This window comes from Canis lupus, chromosome 17 (genome assembly GCF_011100685.1).
Source record: "Canis lupus familiaris isolate Mischka breed German Shepherd chromosome 17, alternate assembly UU_Cfam_GSD_1.0, whole genome shotgun sequence".
Lineage (NCBI taxonomy): Eukaryota > Metazoa > Chordata > Mammalia > Carnivora > Canidae > Canis > Canis lupus.
In genome coordinates, this window is record NC_049238.1 from 35,285,119 (window position 1) to 35,305,793 (window position 20,675).

Consider the following 20,675-nt stretch of genomic DNA (forward strand, 5'->3'; position numbering starts at 1 on the left):
CGAATAATCCCCAGTGCCCGTCACCCATTCACTCCCACCCCCCGCCCTCCTCCCCTTCTACCACCCCTAGTTCGTTTCCCAGAGTTAGCAGTCTTTACGTTCTGTCTCCCTTTCTGATATTTCCCACACATTTCTTCTCCCTTCCCTTATATTCCCTTTCACTATTATTTATATTCCCCACATGAATGAGAACATATCATGTTTGTCCTTCTCCGACTGACTTACTTCACTCAGCCTGACAAGCATTTTAAAGTGGACTTCTAAAAATACTTTAGTAAGCAACTACAGACATGTCTGAAACAAATTTAAAATACAGAAAGAAATACAAAGTCTCAAGAAAGAAATAAGGAAATCTCAACAAAGAAATAGAAGATAAAAATGAAGAACCTAGTGGAAATCATAGAATTGAAAAATACAATAATCATAATAAAAAACACACATGTGTACAAACACAACTCATTGGACAGACTCAGATGCTGAATAAGAAAGAGAGAAAAGAATCAGTGAGCCTGAAGATAGGAAAATAGAAATTATGCACTCTGAACAACTAAGATAAAATCGATGGAAAAAAATAATCAGGGCCTCAGGAACTGGTGGGATTACAACAAAAGATCTCACGTTCATGTCATCAGAGTCCCAGAAAAGAGTCTGGAGCTAGAAAAGTATTCAAGAGAATAATGCCTAAAATATCCCCAAATTTGGCATAGGACACAAATCTATAGTTTAATAAGCTGAGCAAATCTCAAACAGGATAAACCCAAGGATTCCATGCCCAAGTACAAAAATTAAACACATATATTTTGAAAGCAGTGAAGAAATAACACGTAGATTAACCAATAAGAGGCCACTAATTGTAGTGACAGTGGATTTCTCATCAGAAACCACAGAAGGAAGTGAAACAATATTTCTCAAATGCTATAAACAAAAAAACAAAAACAAAGTGCCAAACCAGAATTCCATACCTATTGAAAATATGCTTCAGGAGTGAAGGGGAAACAGACATCCTTGGATAAAGAAAAATTAAGAGAATTTGTAGCCAACAGGAAGAATGGTTAAAGGGAATTCTTTAAACAGAAAGGGTATGTTAAAAAAGAATCTTTGAACACCAGGAAGGAAGAACAATTAAAAGAGTAAAAGTAAGAGTAAATACAACAGACTTTCTCTTGAGGTTTATAAATTATGCTTGATTGTTGAAGTAAATATAAGACTGTGTTTTGATGTGGTTCCCAGTAATACAGAGTTTTAACAATAAAGCTTTTTATTTGTAATTAGGGAAGCACTATTAGGTAAATAGCAATGAGTATTTGTGTACCTATTAAGTATCTTCTAAAACTTGTCAGCTGGAAATCCAACATAAATTAGTTACATAAGTTCACTTCTATTATTTATTTTTTTTTAATTTTATTTATTTATTCATGAGAGACACAGAGAGAGGCAGAGACATAGGCAAAGGGAGGAGAAGGAGGCTCCATGCAGGAGCCTGATGCGGGACTCAATCCTGGAACTCTAGGATCACAACCTGAGTCAAAGGCAGACACTCAACCACTTGAGCTACCCAGGTGTCCCCACTTCTATTATTTTTAAATGAATCACTTCTATTATTCCGATATGTTATTTAAATAAAATCCAATCTTTAGGTTCTCATATATGAGAATAGGGAGAGGTAAAGTATCAAACCAGATCTGAGCAAAGAAGGCAATTCATCTTTTCTTGGTCACCGATGACACCTACTGGCTTATTAATGGTGGTGGCTTTGTGCAGGGTATGTAGAAATGAGGGAGGATTACAGAAACAAAGTACAGAAAGAAAGAAAGGCATTGGGAGCTAGAAGTATACCCAGCACGAGCTAAGCTAAACCCACAAATTCCTCCAAATCTGATCAGCTCTCAAAGCTCCCTATCTCATTGAATGTCACTGCCATCCATCCAGATAGATGTCCTGTTTGACACCCCACTCTTCCTCACCCACCATTTCCAAGGCATTACTAAATTGTGGTTTTTACAATCTAAATATCCCTTTGGCCATAGTTCTCATCTCCATCTCCACTTCCCTAGTTTAAGTTCTTAGCCTCATATCTCATCTAGCCACACTTAACATGTTTTACTATTTTCTAAGTGTTTTACTGATTATATTAACTCATTTCATCCTCACACAGACCCTAAGAGATGTGTGCCAGATAAGAAAGGGGAAAGAGAGCAAGGCCAAGTAATTTGGTCAGTGTCTTACACCAAGCTGGTGTAACTAGGGTCAATCTGGGACAAATGGCTCCAGATTTTGTTTTTTTGGAGGTGATGCTTGCTGCCCTTTGACTACCACACTGTCACAGCCTCTAAATGGTCGACTCATGTCCCTTCTGGTCAGTCCCCTTCTAATTCATCTCCAAAGAAGAGTCAGAGATATTCCTAAAGCAGAAATCTAAACTATTATCACTTCCTCCAAAGACTTGCCCTGTTTTTAGGATAAAGACAAAACTCCCTTACATCATGGTGTATATAGTGTTTTACACTGTACTCCTTCCTCATGTATCCTATTTCATTCCATCCTACACTCCCTCTTGTTCTCTCACTTGGCCACACTGGCCTTCCCCAAGTCCTTTCCCTCTAAGCCCCTTGCCTGTTTTGCTCCTTTGGCCAGGTTTACACTTCCCGTTTCCCTTCACCCTCTTAAGGCCTATTTATCAGATCTCAACCCAAGCATCACCTTCTCAGGAGGGAGCTTAGACTGTCAATCTGAAAGTTCTTTTCTAATGTACGTAGTGCTGTAAATTTCCCTCTCAGTTATCCTTTATTAACATCCTACAAATTATATGACACATTTTCATTTTTTGTTCAGTTCCAATTATTTTCTAATTTCCCTTGAAACTGTCTTTTAATCCATTAATTTCTAAGTATTTAAGGATTTTTTCAGTTATCTTTCTGTGACTGATTTCTAATTCAATTCCACATAATCAAAGACCATTCATTGTATCATTTCAATTCTTTTAATTTGTTCAGGGTAATCTCTCTTGATAAATGTTCCATATACACTTGAAAGAATGAGTATTTTATTATTTTTAGGTGAACTGTTGCACAAATTTCTATTAGATCCAGTTTGTAGATGGTGTTAATTCCCTTATATACTTACTAATTTTCTGTCTGCTTGTCCCACAGATCACTGAGAGAGAAGTTAAGGTTTTTAACTATAACTATGGCTTTGCCTGTTTCTCCTTTCATCTCTCTTTTTTTAAAAAGATTTTATTTATTCACAAGAGACAGAGACAGAGAGAGAGAGAGAGAGAGAGAGAGAAAGGCAGAGACATAGGCAAAGGAAGAAGCAGACCCCATGTAGGAAGCCCAATGTGGGACTCAATCCCAGGACTCAGGGATTATACCCTGAGCCAAAGTCAGATGCTCAACCGCTGAGCCACCCAGGTGTACCAATTCTTGGTAATCTTCTTGTTCTGAATATTATTATATTTTGAATGGTCTACCTTTTTCATCCTTTTACTTTTAACCTGCCTATATTTATTATACTTAAGGTGGGTTTCTTATATATAACATACGGTTGGATCCCTCTCACTGTGGTTTTAACTTGCATTTCCCTGAGGACTTCTTATATGTTATATATATCTTTTTATGTCTCTTAATTTTCCATATATTTAAGTGTCTGTTCAAGTCATGTCAATTTAAAAAATTGAGTTATTTTTTTATTTCTTGGACATCCTTGATTTGTGACTGATCTTAGGGGGAAAGCATTCAAAATTTCACCACAAAGTGTGATGATGTCAGCTTTAGTTTTCTCTTGTTGCCTTCACCAATTTGAGGACGTTCCCTTCTGTTCCTAGCTTGTTAAGAATTTTTAAAAAATCATGAATGGGTGTTGAAATTTGTCAAATGCCTTTTCTATATCTTGAGATGATTACATGACTTTTCTACTTTAGTTCTGTTAATACGGCAAATTACAATGATCTATTTTCAAGTGTTAATTCAATGTTGGTTACACAGGTGTATACAATTGAATTCCTGGAACAAACTCCAATTAGGAGTTGTTTTTCATTTTAATATATTGCAAGATTCAATTTGCTAATATTTTGTTTATAATTTTAGTGTCAATATTCATGAGGGAAACTGGTCTTAAAATTTTTCTTTCTTGTGATGTCTTGTCATATTTTGGTATCATGTTTTTCCTGGTCTTATAAAATGAGTTGGGAAGCATTTTCTTTTTATCTGTTCTTTGGAAGAGTTTATGTACTATTGTTGTTATTTCTTGCTTAAATGCTTGGAGAAATCCACCAGTGAAACCATCTGGGCCTAGAGTTTTCTTTGTTGGAAGATATTTAATTACATTTTCAATTTTTTAAACAGAGGTTATAACTTTTCTATTTCTTCTTATGTCAGTTTTGGTAAATGACAGTTTCAAGGAATTTACCTATCTATGTTGTCAAATTTATTGGCATAAGGATATTTATGATATCTCTTTATAATCCTTTTAATGTCTGTAGATCTGTGGTGAGGTCTCCATTTTCACAACAGATATTGATTGTTCATTATCTTTTTCTTTCTTTTTAAAATTTCTTTATCAGTGTTATGAGGCATTTTTCAATTTTACTAATCTTCCCAAAGAATAAACTTTTGCCTTTTAAAATTTTCTCTCTTGTTCATCAGTTTTATATTTCATTAAATTCTACTCTTTTTTGGCATTTTTAATTTGGTTTGTTTTATTTAAGTTTTTTTTTCATTAAATTTCACTCTTATCTCTAATATTTCCTCCATTCTACTTCCTTCTGGTTTAAGTTGCTATTCCTTTTCCAGTCTCTTGAGTTGGTAGCTTAGAGTTGGTAGCTCACTGATTTTAAATCTTTTTTCTTGTCTAGTTTATGCAGTTAAAACTACAAATTTCTAGCTAAGCACTGTATTTAAGCTGTATCTCACAAACAAATCAATTAATTTTTTAAGCGTCATTTAGATTCTTTGCTTGGTATTGGGTAAAAAATATCCTCTTAGGAGTCAGGGAATAGTAAATTGGAAAAGGACAAAAAAAAACTTTGTAAGGTGATGGTAATGCTCTATATCTTGATTTGGGTATAGGTTATATAGGTATACAATACTCTGTACACTCAAAACCTTAACTATATATAATACTAGAAGATAGGCAACAGTACTTTTTTTGTAAGTGAGAAATCTAAGGCTTCAGAGTAGTTAATTGGGATACATTTACCAGTATCATGCACTTAGCAACTGAAAGAGCCAGGAATTAAGCCTATGTCATCAGAACCCTTATGGTTTGCATTCTACCACATATTATTTTATAAGTATACACATACATACAACGAGAGAGAGAAATTGAGAGAGAGAGAGAGAGAGAGAGAGAAACAGACATACTCCATGCAGTACATGTTTACTATGTGGCTTTAACAAAATATTTCTCCAGACTGATGTGAACTGATTTACTCCTCAGTAAGCTCACCTTGTTACCATCAAATATACAGAGGCGTACATGTCTACTGAGAACCTGGATGCTCGTTCCTGGAAGAGGAATCATTTTACAGCTCCAGAGGGTCAGAATGAATGAAACACGACTTGGTCTTGATCTAATCTAAGGGAGAAATTAGTTAGAAAAAAGGTTTATTTTATGGCTTATAGACAAATTTACTTTCAAAGCATCTTTTATAAATACTTAAAATGTACACAGAATAAAAAAGGATGAAAATTATATAGAAATGTACACAAAAAAGTTTCAATAGTCTGCACAACTTAAATAAAAACCTTACATAAATTTTTCACAAATCTTTATATTTGGAATATTTGCATTTTGGGGGTAAATACATAAAAATCATAAAGAAAAAAGTCAGTATAGTCAGGTAAAATGGATGACTCAACTATAGAAACCCGCATTCCAGGTTCATTCTTACAGCTCATTCTTATACAATGTGGGTAAGTGTAGAAGGTCACCACAGCATAATAACCAATGACACCTGGCATTACTATTATCCAGCTGGATCCTCTTTGTTTTAATTCTAAGCATTTACCTAAACTGCTCCTTGGCTTCTTACACAGATGTATACACTTTTAAGACTTTATCTATTCATTCGGGATCCCTGGGTGGCGCAGCGGTTCAGCGCCTGCTTTGGCCCAGGGCGTGATCCTGGAGACCCAGGATCGAATCCCACGTCAGGCTCCCGGTGCATGGAGTCTGCTTCTCCCTCTGCCTATGTCTCTGCCCTCTCTCTCTCTCTCTCTGTGACTATCATAAGTAAATTAAAAAAAAAAAAGACTTTATCTATTCATTCATGAGAGACAGAGAGAGAGAGAGAGAGAGGTAGAGACACAAGCAGAGGGAGACGCAGTCTCCATGCAGGGAGCCTGATGTGGGACTTGATCCCGGGGACCCGGGATCACCCCAAGCCAAAAGCAGACACTCAACTGCTGATCCACTCAGGCATCCCTCTCACAGATACTTTGATAGAGAATGCATTGACCATTGGATAGGGTTTTTCAGTTCTAATTCACAAGTATAGTTTCTGAACTATATAAAGTACAATAAATTGGCACTCAGGTTTCTTATCGAAAAATATCTTCAACTTTTTTTTTAAAGATTTTATTAATTTATTCACGAGAGACACAGATAGAGAGGCAGAGACACAGACAAAGGAGAAGCAGGCTCAATGCAGGAAGCCTGATGTGGGACTCAAACCCAGGACTCCAGGATCATACCCTGGGCCGAAGGCAGGCATCCCTGAAAAATATCTTCAACTCTTAACATTATGCTTTATGGTCATGAGCCTTTTCATCTAAAGACTTTATATCACTGAAAAAATAAGACAATATCTAACAGCTTGTCACATTTTTAATTTAAGAAATGAGAGCTAGGGGCACCTGGGTGGCTCAGTGGTTGAACATCTATCTGCCTTTAGCTCAGGTCATGATCTCAGGGTCTTGGGATCGAGTCCACATTAGGCTCTTCTCAGGGAGCCTGCTTCTCCCTCTGCCTATGTCTCTGCCACTTTCTCTGTGTCTCTCAAATAAATAAAATCTTAAAAAAAAAGAAAAAAGAAATGAGAGCTAAATATTTAGTTCTCTGGGTACAAATTCATAAAATTGAATGCCATTTATTCAAGTACTAGTACACTAAGCAGACCAAATACAACATTTTTACTGACTTGTAATAAAAGATACTTCACAGTAAGAAGGTCCCAGGGAATGTTCAGGTTGAGAGGGGAAAATTTTATACCACCTCTCCCCACAATACCTGACCACACTGGTCCTCTTATTCTTCCCTTGAGACTGTGACAGAAAAAGGGAGAAAAGGCAGGAGGTAAACAGGAAGGGAAGTGATGTGCTCTAATGTGGTTCATATCTGCTTAAAAGGAGGAGAGTAGAATTAAATATCAAGAGTGTTTCCTACTTCAAGTACTCGGGATACCAGGAATCTTTTACTCTAAGCTCCTTTAAAAAAAAAACTATAATCATAAAAGACTTCCAACTTCCTCATTCCTACTTAATAAAAAAAAGTTACTACTACTACTATTGATATCAGCTAACATTTACTGAGTTATTATGTGCCAGACACTGTTCTAAGCCCTCCACACACGATGTAATTTGTCACAATGACTCTATGTTAGTATTATTATCATTTCCTTTTTTATAGATGCAAAGAATGAGTATGAGAGATACCTAGTATTACTTCCTTTGTAACATGGGAAAAGAAAGCAACAGTTTCATTGTCTTAGCATTTCATTGTCTTAGCAATGAAACTATCACTGAGTGTTTAAAAATTAAAATACAGAAATAATTTTTTAATTTTCTAGAATACATTAATCAATTTACAAGTTATTTGTATCCTTACAACCATAACAAAATCTGGAAAGGTATAATTTTACTGATAACAACCATACTCACAGTGCCTGTTTTAGCATCCCACATTAGATCTCTGAAGGCTAGTTGTGAAGGAGTGAGCTCTGGTTGTAAGAAGTAACTTGCTCGAAACTGATTCCCTGAAAAAATAATTTTTCTTTTATTTTCTTACAAAGAAAGGAATGAAATCCAAAGCCAAAAATGTATGATATTATGCGACAAATTTAGGAAACAGGCATCCAAAATGTCAAGTTCCTTACCAAGAACTTGCTTTCTAAGACATATATGCCAATGGAGATTTATTTACCCATAAGAACTACAGTAGAAAAAGGAAAGATAGAAGCACATAGAGCTGATCTTAAAGCAGCTTTAAGAAAGATCTTAAAAACTTTAAGCCAATAATGTGCCCTGTGATGAAGATGATCCATTCAAATATTATGAAATGCAGAAAATGTGTAAACACTTTTTAGAAAAATACATAATTATTAATTTCACTTCTTGACACAAAACCATTGTTACACTGTTTCCCAATTCTTTAGTTATGAAGAATGCTGATCATAAAATCACTTATTCATTTGAGAAATCTTTTCTGAGTTCCCACTATGTGCAAGGTACTCTGCTAGGACCTGCAAATACACATGTGAATCAGAGAAATACAGCCCCTGCCCTCATTAGTTTACAGTTGAGTAGGGGAAATAATTTCAAAAAATAAGTAGATGAGAGAATAAAATAATTATAAACTAACTTATATCCATAGAGGGTGCTGAAATGGAAGGGTGTATGGGGAAACTACATTACTCAAAGAAGGTATCTCTGGGTAGATGGAAACTTCTGGGATGCAAAGGATGAGAAGGAGCTGGGCATTCAGGGAAGGCTGGGAAGGCTCTTCTCAGCCTTCCCAGCAAAGGAACCTCAAAGCAGCCCTTACAACAGACGATTCAACAACTCAGGGTACACAGGAGATCCTCCTCTAACATCAGTTCTCTGTAACAAGCTCATGACAAATGTTGTTAAGTATGGAGAAATCCAAGAATGAATAAGAAAACAGAAATGCAAATGGATAATAATTTTTCAGAAGTCTTTCTGTGAAGAAAAGGAGAGAAAGGGAGGCTTTGGAAGTGGGGGTGGGCTGAAGATACACGAAAAGGCTCATAATTTAAAAAGTCATATTTTTTAAATAAAGCAGAGGGTCCAGGGGCGCCTGGGTGACTTAGTTCGATAAGCGTCTGCCTTCAGCTCAGGTCATGATCCTGGAGTCCTGGGATCAAGACTGGCATCAAGCGCCCTGCGAGCGAGGCGGGGAGCCTGCTTCTCCCTCTCCCTCTGCCTGTCACTCCACCTGCTTGTGCTCTCTCTCTGTCAAATAAATAAATAAATCTTAAAAAAAAAAAAAAAAAGGCAAAGGGGCTAGAAGCCAGAGCACAGGTAAACAGACTGGCATCTAACAGGATCAGGGTCCTTCCTCCACTGTCATAAGAAGGATGAAGAAATAGATGAGTACCAAAGAGATGTGATATTCAACATCTTTTTAAACAACTTGTTTTGACTAAAACAATAAAAGTAGACATAAAACCTGACTGCTTAACTACAAGTATGTGGTGGCTCACAGAAACTATTACCTTCCTCCAGAAGCTGGAAGAGTGTGGAAGGCCTGAATCCTGCAGGAATAGCTCCCATTGTGGTTAACACATCAACAGTGTTTATCTGCTGAAGATAGTAAAGGACAAAATGGAGTTGTTTGTTTTCATTCATGCTATCTCCATAATATTTTCTCTTATTGCTATAGCAACTACAACCCAAAAAAGGGAAACATGAACTTCAGTGGGCATGGACTTCAGTGGGCAAATACACAATTTAACCCCAAATTCCCAAGGATGCCATCCATCACTGAATTCTAGGCTCTTCCAAGGACCTAAGCCCCCTACAGAGCCCAGTGGGCAGAGCTCTGTGCTCCAGACCAGGAGCTTCCTGCACATCTTTCATTAAAATGTTCCTACTCCTGTCCCGCTCTACATGCACTGCCATGTAACCATTAAGTTAACATCATAAACTGATACACACTGAAGAACTCATGACTTTTTTGTATGTGTGTACATACACACACACATACGAGCATGTCCATGTTAGCAGTAAGTAGGGTAAAAAGTCAGAAAGGGTATTTACTAAACAATTAACGGTGATTATTTTTGGGAGGGAAAGAGTGGATTTTCATATTGTTATATAACTTTTTTATATGATAGGAATATGGATAATTTCTTACTTTTTTGAGCTTTTTGGAATTTTTCATATTAACTGAAATTTAACATCAGTCTTTACCCAAATGGTAGAAAATTCAGGCAGAATCAATAAGAGATAGTTGTAAGCCCTACAAATATACTATTCATATAGAAAAGGGCTAAAGTGGGCAGCCCAGGTGGCTCAGTGGTTTAGAGTCGCCTTCAGCCCAGGGTGTGATCCTGGAGACCCGGGATCGAGTCCCACATCAGGCTCCCTGCATGGAGTCTGCTTCTCCCTCTGCCTGTGTCTCTGCCTCCCTCCCTCTCTCTCTCTGTGTCTCTCATGAATACATAAAAATAAAATCTTTAAAAAAAAAGGCCTAAGGAGAAATATTACTTGGAGCATAGACTTATTAAACCAGAACTATGTATTTTATGCTCTGTACCTCCCATGCCCTGTACCCTGTTTAAGTTCCGAAGCTATCTTCCAAAGTCTCTATCCTGTTTTGAATCTGCACTCTATCAGAACTATTAGGTAACAAAACATAACATCTTTAACAGAACAGGTGATACCAACCTCTGAGATAGCTTTTTGGACAGCGCTCCAGTGAGAATCAGTTCTGGGGGGCAAAACAGCAAGGTGAGTGCACAGATAGCTCATGCCTATTTACTCATTTTGGGAGCGTCCTTAATAAAAGAACAGAGTACTTAATTGTTAATAAGTTATAAAAACTTAGAAGTCTCCAAATGAAACCAAGATAGAATAAGATCATGCACTAAAAATAATCATGAAATTAAAGTAGTACTGATCTTTAAGCAAACAGTAACATGAAAAGCACTGTTCTCAAACTGCCAAGTTGCCTCTGTTTCAAAAAATTCTGGAATTATTTACAATAGGAAAAATAAAGAGTTTTCTTAAACTCACTGTGCTATCCTCTCACACCTTTTACCTTTGTTTAACTTCTTCCCCTCCTGCTGTTTGGTCTCCCACTTCTACATCTTCTTCACTGTCTTCTTCTTCACTTGTGTCTTGACCTTCTTCTTTATTATAGGGCTGAAAATTATTGAAATATGAAATGCTTTTTACCTAATGCAAAAATCAACCAATAAAAATACTTTCAGGAAGGCTCAACTATAGATGGGAATGTATACAATGGGTATATCAAAAATCAGTGGGAAAAAGATTTCAACACATTGTTGATAACTTCACTATTTGCAAAGATTACAACGATAGAGGTAGAGAGTAAGCTTAATCAAAATAAATTCCAGATGGAATTTATTCCAATGAATAAAAAAGAAGATAGAAATAAAAGAACTATAAGTGTTAGAAGAAAATAATGTTGAGATGGGGAAGTCCTTTCCAATTGTAATACCCAAACCAAAAATCATAAATGGAAACACTGACAGACTTAGCAACATAAAAAAATAACCATGTCTAAAAGTCAACAAAGAAGATATTTGTCACTGATTTTTAAGAGTTAATACCTTTATTTTGAAAATATTATAATACTCTTATAAATCAATACATTTAAAAAAAACTCTTTAAAAATGGTCAAAAACTGAAAAAAAGCAATTTATAAAGATGTGGAAATGGTCCTAAAGTGTATGAAATGATGTTTAATCTTATTAGCAGTACAATGAATATACATCAAAACAACAATGAGCCTCTTTTGGCCTACCACACTGGCAAAAAGATTGGTGGCAGCCATCTCTGGCACATAGTATGGGGAAACAAGTATTCTCACATGCTGGGGGTGGGAGTACAAATAAATATAACTTATCTGAAAGGCAAAATAGCAAACTAAATCAAAATATAAAGGTATAAATCTTTTGAACCAGCAACGAGCACCTAGGAGTTTATCTGAGGGGAATAAATCAGACAAATCTATGAAGATGTCTGTGTGGAATGATCACAACACAGGTTGCTGGTTGTCTACCACTTAACCTCGACCACTTCTTTTTTTTTTTTTTTTGACCACTTCTTTTCTAACAGAATTTCTGATTTTAGCAATGAGCCAGCTAAAAGTCTACATTTTCCAAACCCTCCTTACAGCTGGGTGTTACCAGGAGACTCAATTCTGATCAAGGTGATACCACCAGAAGTTCTTTGTGTAAATTCCAGAAAACCATCTTAAAAAGGTAGCAGCTCATGCCTTTAGACATCTTATTCCCCTTCTTTTGCTTCTTGAAATCATTAGAAGATCTAGCAACCAACGTACACTAAAGAGATAGCCCTTGGGAAAAAAAAAAAAAAAAAAAGAGAGAGAAAGAGAGAGAGATAGCCCTTGGAAGATCTGACTCCCACTTTAGTATAGAGTAAAATATTAGATGCAGCCTTCACCACTGCCTCCCCCTACACTTACTCTATGCACAAGAGAAATATGCATCTACCTTATTTAAGCCACTATTTGGGGGGACCTTTTGTATCTCATAGTAGAAGCTAACTATAGCTCCATGCAACATAATCTATAGTTCTTATAGGTTGGAAACAACATGTCCATCTACATGAAATTGGAATACAAAAAAAAAAAAAAAGAAACTGGAATACTACTATGCTACCATTGAAAAGGATGATTTAAACCTGAACTGTGCAATATGGCAGCCATTTGCCATGTGTGGCTTATTGCTACTTGAAGTGTGATTAGTTCAAACTGAGATGTGCTATTTAGGTGTAGAGTACACACTGGAATTTGAAGAATTGGTTAAGAAAAAGAAAAATTTTAAAAATATTAATAGATTGAAATGATAGTACTTTGATATAAGTAATATAGATTATTAAAAATAATGTCACCTGTTTTTATCCTTTTTTAAAAATGCATGTGGTATAATAAAAATATATATATATTTACTTATATTTATATATATTATCTTTATTCCCATTTCTTGGCAAGAGTTCCTAAAACTTTTGGAATTTACTGAGTGATAGGAGTGTCTTTTTTTTTTTTTTTTTTAGTATTTTATTTATTTATTCATGAGAGACACAGAGAGAAAGAATCAGAGACATAGGCAGAGGGAGAAGCAGGTTCCATACAGGGAGCCTGATGTGGGCCTTGATCAGGATCTGGGGATCACGCTCTGAGCTGAAGGCAGACGCTCACTGCTGAGCCACCCAGGCATCCCAGGAGTGTCTTATATATTATTCATAATAAGCCCCTTTCAACCAGACTTGAGTTTATGCTAATGAGGTAGTGGAGTGGGGGGAGGCAGGTTGCCAAAGGAACCAATGATGTGATTAGAGGGTTAGAACTTTCAGGGCACCACCACTATCACCCTTCTCACCTTCAGTGAGCATAAAAGAGCAAGAAACTGAATTCAATCACCAATGGCCAATCACTTAATCAATCACACCTAATACCTCCATAAAAATCTCTAAAAGACAGGGGATAGGGAGCCTTCCAGCTTGGTGACCACGTATAAGTGCTGTGCTCAGTGTTGGGAGGGGGGTGCCCAGAGGGGGCATGGAAGGAGTCTTCCATCTTGCAATACCTTGCCCTAGTCACATCTCCCATTTGGCTGTTCCTGAGCTGTAGCCTTTCTAATAAACTGGTAAACACAAGCAAGGCATTCTCCTGAGTTCTGTGGGTCCCTCTAGCAAATTACCAAAACTGAGGAGGCATGTGGGAACTGAGTTCACAGGGGGTCACTCAGAAGTACAAGTGGCCCCTGGGACTTGTGACTGGCATCTGAATTAGGGCAGCTCGTGGGGTGAGCCTTTAGCTTGAGGGGTCTATGCTAACTCCAGGAGTTAGTGTCAGAATTGAGTTGAACTGCTGGACACCTGATTGGTTTTAGAGAACTGGTGCAGAAAAATGACACATATTTGGTGTTAGAGAAAAATCATACAATTAATGTTAGAAGTGGTATCAGAAAAAGAAGACATCTCAGTGGTTATGGGAAAATTATAAATACATTTGTAGTTTGCATTCTTTTTCTATTGGATAGCACTGATCCAGACAGATATCAATATATATTGGCAAAGACAATGACCATGCTATATAATGAAATATTAAAAAATAGGCTTCAAACACACTTATATAGTATGTGTACATTCTAGTAAGGGATCATATTTTAGTGGAAGTTAACACAAAGTTAACTGTGGCTTTGTTTGACAACAAATAATAAACTTACTGATTTTTATGAACAGTATCAATCCACAAAGCACTTTGTGTCAAACATTCTAGGTCTCACCTACAAATATCCCAGCACTTCATAGGTCTCCAGGACTGTTAACACACAAGATTTTTCCCATGCCCTGTCCCTCTAAAATTTTAGTAAATTCTGTATCTCAAGTCATTCACTAGCCAAATGAACAAAGAATACAACTTAATATTTTATTAAAAATGAAGACAAGTTTTGAAAAAAATTTTAATGGAAAAAAGTTTTGAAAAGAGAAAAAAAGGAAAGAATAAACAATAAAGACTAACCTCCACGTAGGTTCTGGGAATGAGACCTTTGTTTCCTTTAGCATTCTTAGCTATCCACCAACCATCAGGTTTTTTTTCAATTATAAGGAGAATTTCCCTTTTCTTAAATCAAAACAAAGTAAAAAAATTTTAAATTAAAATTTACCTCCAAATTAGGAATAATCACCACTGAAACTATTTTCAAAAACAGAATAGCATTTCACCATTTTCCTACCAGGTAACTTTGATAACATAATATCACATGACTAGTACCTGTAAATCATAATTTTTACTTATTTTGTTAAAACAGACTGAGTCTTTAAAAACAATACCAGGCATGTGAAATATAGGAAATAGGCAGGGTTTTCTTATTTTGTCAGGCATGCAAACTCATCCTTAGGTCAGGTTTTAGTTTTGTTTCTACCTTAAATGTAAGATCCCCAGCTTGCTGAGCAGTAAAATCTCCAACGGCAATGTATTCTTTACTTGTTGCCTGGTGGTGGGATTCATTTTCCTGTTTCTCTTCCTCTTCCTCTTCTGTTTCTTCTTCCTCCCCACCACCTTCTTCACTCTCTTCTTCTTCCTCCTCCTCCTCATCTTCTTCTTCAGCTTCTTCCTCTTCGTCAGCAGATTTGTTATCTTCCTCTCTTTCAGTAAGTGCCCTGATTCTGTGAAAAGTAGTTCTATGATAAGGATCACTTGAAATAACATATAAGAATCAAGTATAACTTCTACACAGAGAAGACCCTGCCCATATTTGGAACTGGGCAAATAAGGGAAATAAGGAGAAAGCACAACTCATGGTTTCTACCATCTAGCTAACAATATGTGACTTGAGGGACTGAGCAGTGAAGGAGTAAATATGACAGACAGAGCATGCACGGGACTTGAGGCTGAGAGACCTGAGACTATGGGACCTGTATTCAAATCTTGAATTCATCTACTCAGCAAATGCTGCTTGAGCACTTTAACACAGAGGTTAGAGCACAGGCTCTGAATTTCCATTCTGGCTCTGTCTTCCCCTCGCTGAGTGACCTTGGATAGGCTTCTTTTAAGCTTTCCATTTCTCATTGGTAAAGTGAAGGTAATAATAGAATCTGCCTCACGGGACTGTCATGAAGATTACATGAGTTACAAATTTGCAGGGGGTTTAGAACAGTGCCTGCTAGTCGCAAGTTTTTTAATAGAAGTCAGCTATGATGATGATAATGATGTATGTCAGGTCCATGTCAAACACAGTGGATACAAAGGTAAACCACGTAAACAATTCCCTGTACCCAAGGAGCTTACAGTGAGACAATCTAGAAAGTGGATAATTACAATATGGTTTGGTAGGTACATTAGAGGTATACACAGGATACTAAGAAAACACACAGAGGATCACTTGACCTATACTGCATGGGGTGGGGATCAGGAAAGGCTTCAAATTAGGTCTGGAGAGGAATGCCTGGGTGGCTCAGTCAGTTAAGCAATTACCTTCAGCTCAGGTCATGGTCCCAGGGTCTTGGGATCCAGCCATTGTGGAGCCCAGCACTGAGCCTCGCTCAGTGGGTAGCCTGCTTCTCTCTCTCCCTCTGCCTACCCCCTGTTGCTCCTGCTCTCTTGCTCAAATAAACAAAAATTTTATTTAAAAAAATAGTTGTAGGACACACTCATATCACAATGACCTAAACATAAACAGTAGCTCCACAAAATTTTTACACTATAAAAATAAAAATTCATAAAATATGTCATATTGATTTTCAATGTGCCCTTTTCCTTTTTCAGGAGATCTTTTGCACATATTTTATATCTTAAATGTAATAGAAAAATGTAACAGAAATGAGTCAACTATTCTAAAATGTTGCCAAGGATAATGGGAACTTGACATAATTATTCATGATTCTTCTCATTCTGCTAAAAGAGTGAATTTCACTTATTAATTTTTGACCGTTAAAGTAACCTTGCATTCTGGATTAAATTCCACTTAGTCATGCTGTATTGTCATTTTGATATGACACTGGATTCTATTTGCTAATATTTTATATTGGGTTTGTTCATGTGTTCATAAGGGTCTCTTTTTTTTTCTTATATAATATTCTTGTCAGGTTTTGATATCAAAGGTATCAAAAGCTCTTAAAGTGATTTGGGAAATGTCCTTCTATATAAAAATTTTGTAATACTAGTATTATTTCTTTTTTAAATGTTTGCAGTAATTCTATCAGTTTTATTCTGTGGGAAGGTTTTTAATTATACATTCAACTTCTTTAGAGGACATTTTAGCAGGACTGTTTTCTGTTCACCTTGTATCAGGTACCTTTTATTTCTCAAGGAAATTACTTTATCTAGTTTTTCAAATGTATTGGTATAAAGTTGTTCATAATATCGTCACAGCATCCTTTTAATTTCTGTAGGACCACTAGTGATTAGTTTTTTTTTTTAAAGATTTTAAAAAATTTATTCATTCATGAAACACACACACACAGAGGGGGGGTGGGGTGGAGCAGAGACAAAGGCTCCATGCAGGGAGCCTGACGTGGGACTTCATCCGGGATCTCCAGGATCAGGCCCTGGGCTGAAGGCAGCGCTAAACTGCTGAGCCACGGGGGCTGCCCTAGTGATTAGTTTTTATTTCTGTTTTCCTTTCTCTTTTCTTGATCAGTCTTGCTAGGAAGTTATCCATTTAATAAATTCTTCCAAAGAGCCAGCTTTTGGTTTTGTTGATATTATCTACTGTAAGTCTTTTTATTATTTAGTGTTTTCTGCTCTTATTTCTGTTATTTCCTCCTATCTACTTACCTTGGGTTTAATCTCTTGTTCTTTTGTTTTCTTAAGTTGGAAACTTCAATAACTGATTCTCAATTTTTCTTCTTTTCCTAAGGTATGCATTTAAAGCTATAAATTTTGTTAGCTGCCATCTTTCTGCTTGATTCCTCCTTATCCATCCAAGCTATCCATCTTTTACAATAAATTCTTTAAGAAATTGAAAACAATTGTTTTCAAATTGTTCTTGTTTCCTAATTTTCACATTTGGGTCATCTGAGCTTCTACTGATTATTTTTTTTCTTTATTACAAGACATTTTCCACCTCTTTGAATCAATATTGAATCAGATTGAGGAATTTCTCAGTCATTATCTCATCAGATATTTTACAGTTGTAGAATGTTCATGTTAGATGTTTCTTAAAATATTCCACTTTTTTCCATTTCATCCCTCTTTTCTTTTTTTAAGTTTTGTTTTTTATTTTTTTCATTTGTTTTTATTTAAGTTTGATTTGCCAACATATAGTATAACACCCAATGCTCATCCCATCAAATGCCCTCCTCAGTTATCACCCAGTTATCCCAACCCCCCACCAACCTCCCCTTCCACAACCCTTTGTTCATTTCTGAGTTAGGAGTCTCTCGTGGTTTGTTTCCCTCTCTAATTTTTCCCACTCAGTTCCCCTCCTTTCCCTTATAATCCCTTTCACTATTTCTTATATTCCCCATATGAGTGAAACCATATGATGATTGTCCTTCTCCGACTGACTTACTTCACTCAGCATAATAGCCTCCAGTTCCATCTACATCAAAGCAAATGGTGGGTATTCGTCCTTTCTGATGGTTGAGTAATATCCCATTGTATATTTATACCACATCTTCTTTATTCACTCATTTGTCGAAGGACATTGTGGCTCCTTCCATAGTTTGGCTATTGTGGACATGGCTGCGAGAACATTGGGGTGCTGGTGTCCTGCCATACAGATGTAAAGATACATCTGTATCCTTAGGGTAAATACCTAGTAGTGCAATTGCCAGGTCATAGGGTAGCTCTAATTTTAACTCTTTGAGGAACCTCCACACAGTTTTCCAGAGTGGCTGTGCCAGTTTGCATTTCCACCAACAGTGCAAGGGGGTTCGTTCCCCCTTCTCCACATCTTCTCCAACATTTGTTGTTTCCTGTCTTGTTAATTTTCACCATTCTCATTGGTGTGAGGTGGTATCTTATTGTGGTTTTGATTTGTATTTTCCTGATGGCAAGTGATGCAGAACATTTTCTCATGTGCTTGTTGACCATGTGTACGTCTTTGGTGAAATTTCTGTTCATGTCTTCTGCCCATTTCATGATTGGCTTGTTTGTTTCTTGGGTGTTGAGTTTAGTAAGTTCTTTATTGATCTTGGATACTAGCCCTTTATCTGATATGTCATTTGCAAGTATCTTCTCCCATTCTGTACGTTTGTCTTTTAGTTTTGTTGACTGCTTTTTTTTTTTTTTTTTTTTTTTTTTTTTGCTGTGCAGAAGCTTTTTATCCTGATTAAGTCCCAACAGTTAATTTTTGCTTTTGTTTCCCTTGCCTTCATAGATGTATCCTGCAAGAAGTTGTGGCCAAGTTCAAAAAGGGTGTTGCCTGTGTTCTCCTCTAGGATTTTGATGGATTCTTGTCTCACATTTGGTTCTTTCAGCCATTTTGAATTTATCTTTGTGTATGGTGTAATTTTCCATCTTTTCTTCTACTTTAACAAATTAATCATTATTTAGAAGTCCCTGTCAGCTACTTTTTTTTTCTAGTTCAAATCTAAGTCTGCTTTTATTTACTGCCTTCTTACTTAATTACTGATTATTCTTTTGTACTTCTAGTAGTTCTTTTATTAGTGGATACTGTGGATGAGACATTTAGAGACTTTGGATTATGTCATCTTCCTTTACAGAGTGTTGAATCTTATTCTGTTACACCATTAAATCATCATGTTTCTGTTAAGGTCTGGTTTTAGGCTTGGACAAGATCTACTTCAGTCTTTAAGACCACAGTTCTTAATATTATGGTATTGCTCCTAATACAGCAATGACAATGACAGCATGACTAAGGCCTTCTGTGATCTCCACTAAATGCCTGAAGCATTCACCAAGGTCTCATTACTCTAACTAGGTACAAATTTCAGTATTTCTCCAGGATTGCTTGACTTCCAGAATCTTTTAAGCTCTCAGTCTCTTAGCAGGTACTTCCTGCCAGTGCTTCTGGAATCATGCTCTGTGTAGCCCAGCAATCTATTTATATTTTCCTAGTTGTCTTTAGCAACACACTTCTTTCTCCCACAAGTTCCAATGGCCTTAGGAACCCCCAAAATTTGATTTCTGCCTCCTGAGCTCAGTGACACTGCCGCTTCCTGTTTAGGATCCACCTTCCTGTACCACAGCCTGTAAATTTTCCCCAGAGATAGGGTCTGGGTGAATGTAGACCTTAGTCCCTGTGTTTTCCTATATTAAGGACATCAGCCCTGCTTGGCTGATGTTCAATGACTTCGAGCAGCTGTTTTGTATATTTTGTCTGGATTTTATAGTTTTTGTTTTGTTTTTGATTTTATAGTTTTTATGGTAGGATGGTTAAGTCCAAAACCAGCTACTTTGTACTAGATATCAGTGGGAACTCTAGAATCCTTGGATCTACATCCTTTAGCATTTTCCCTAAGCTATAGTGTGAAAGTATGGCAACAGTACTTGAAGAATCTAAGGAGTTAATTTTTTCCTTTTTGCTTTCCAGAAATTGAGTTTATTTACACCATCAAGTTTTCTTTCCACTTTGCAAAGGCTATTAATAACATATACCACAACAGAAAAACAATGCATATTTTTGCCTCCAGTTTTTAAAGAATATTTAGGGAAAAAGGAAGCAAATAGACCATCCAAATAATTTCTTTTTATGTATCAATACTGACATTAAAGGCATCCTTATTTTGTAACACTTGTTTAGTTTTTCAGACCTCTCTTTCTCTCTCTTTGTTTCTCCAACTAGATAATAAATTGCCTAAGACAGAGGTAATGACTTCTATATCTTTACATTTTTTATACAGTCTAAGACTTTCTACTATACACTATAAAATATCAGCTGATTATACTTGCTATCACCATTTCTTTGTATCTATACTCTTACTATGTCTTTATTCTGAGTCAAACATTAAACGTGTGGGTGACATAATATCTGAGAGAAAGAAAGGAAGGAAAGAAGCATACTCAGTTATATTTTCTCTACTTATGGACACAGCAAGTTCTTGCAGTTGGTGGGTAAGCTTATCCAAAAGACTGCGCTCCTCCTCTTTTTTCTGATTATAGTTCCCGATGGGTGCAGTTTCATCAGCCTATGAGAGAATATAAGTTTATTTCACTGAAAAATTTAATTTCGGTTTCCTATTATATTTATTTTAGAAGGGAAATAATACTCCGGTAAGTTCTAGAAGACAAAGTAAATGTCAACATGAGAGTAGGCC

The 20,675-nt window shown here is 36.4% G+C and overlaps 1 protein-coding gene across 1 annotated transcript in view; it reads right to left on the reverse strand.

Annotated features, from left to right (window-relative positions):
- The window catches only part of NPHP1 (nephrocystin 1), a 59,906-nt gene that overhangs the window by 31,231 nt on the left and 8,000 nt on the right, over nt 1-20,675 (reverse strand). Inside the window, 8 exon segments of the mRNA NM_001195841.1 lie at nt 5,446-5,574; nt 7,878-7,972; nt 9,452-9,539; nt 10,626-10,668; nt 10,999-11,102; nt 14,473-14,574; nt 14,876-15,119; nt 20,422-20,546. Coding sequence (NP_001182770.1) covers nt 5,446-5,574; nt 7,878-7,972; nt 9,452-9,539; nt 10,626-10,668; nt 10,999-11,102; nt 14,473-14,574; nt 14,876-15,119; nt 20,422-20,546 — 930 coding nt within the window.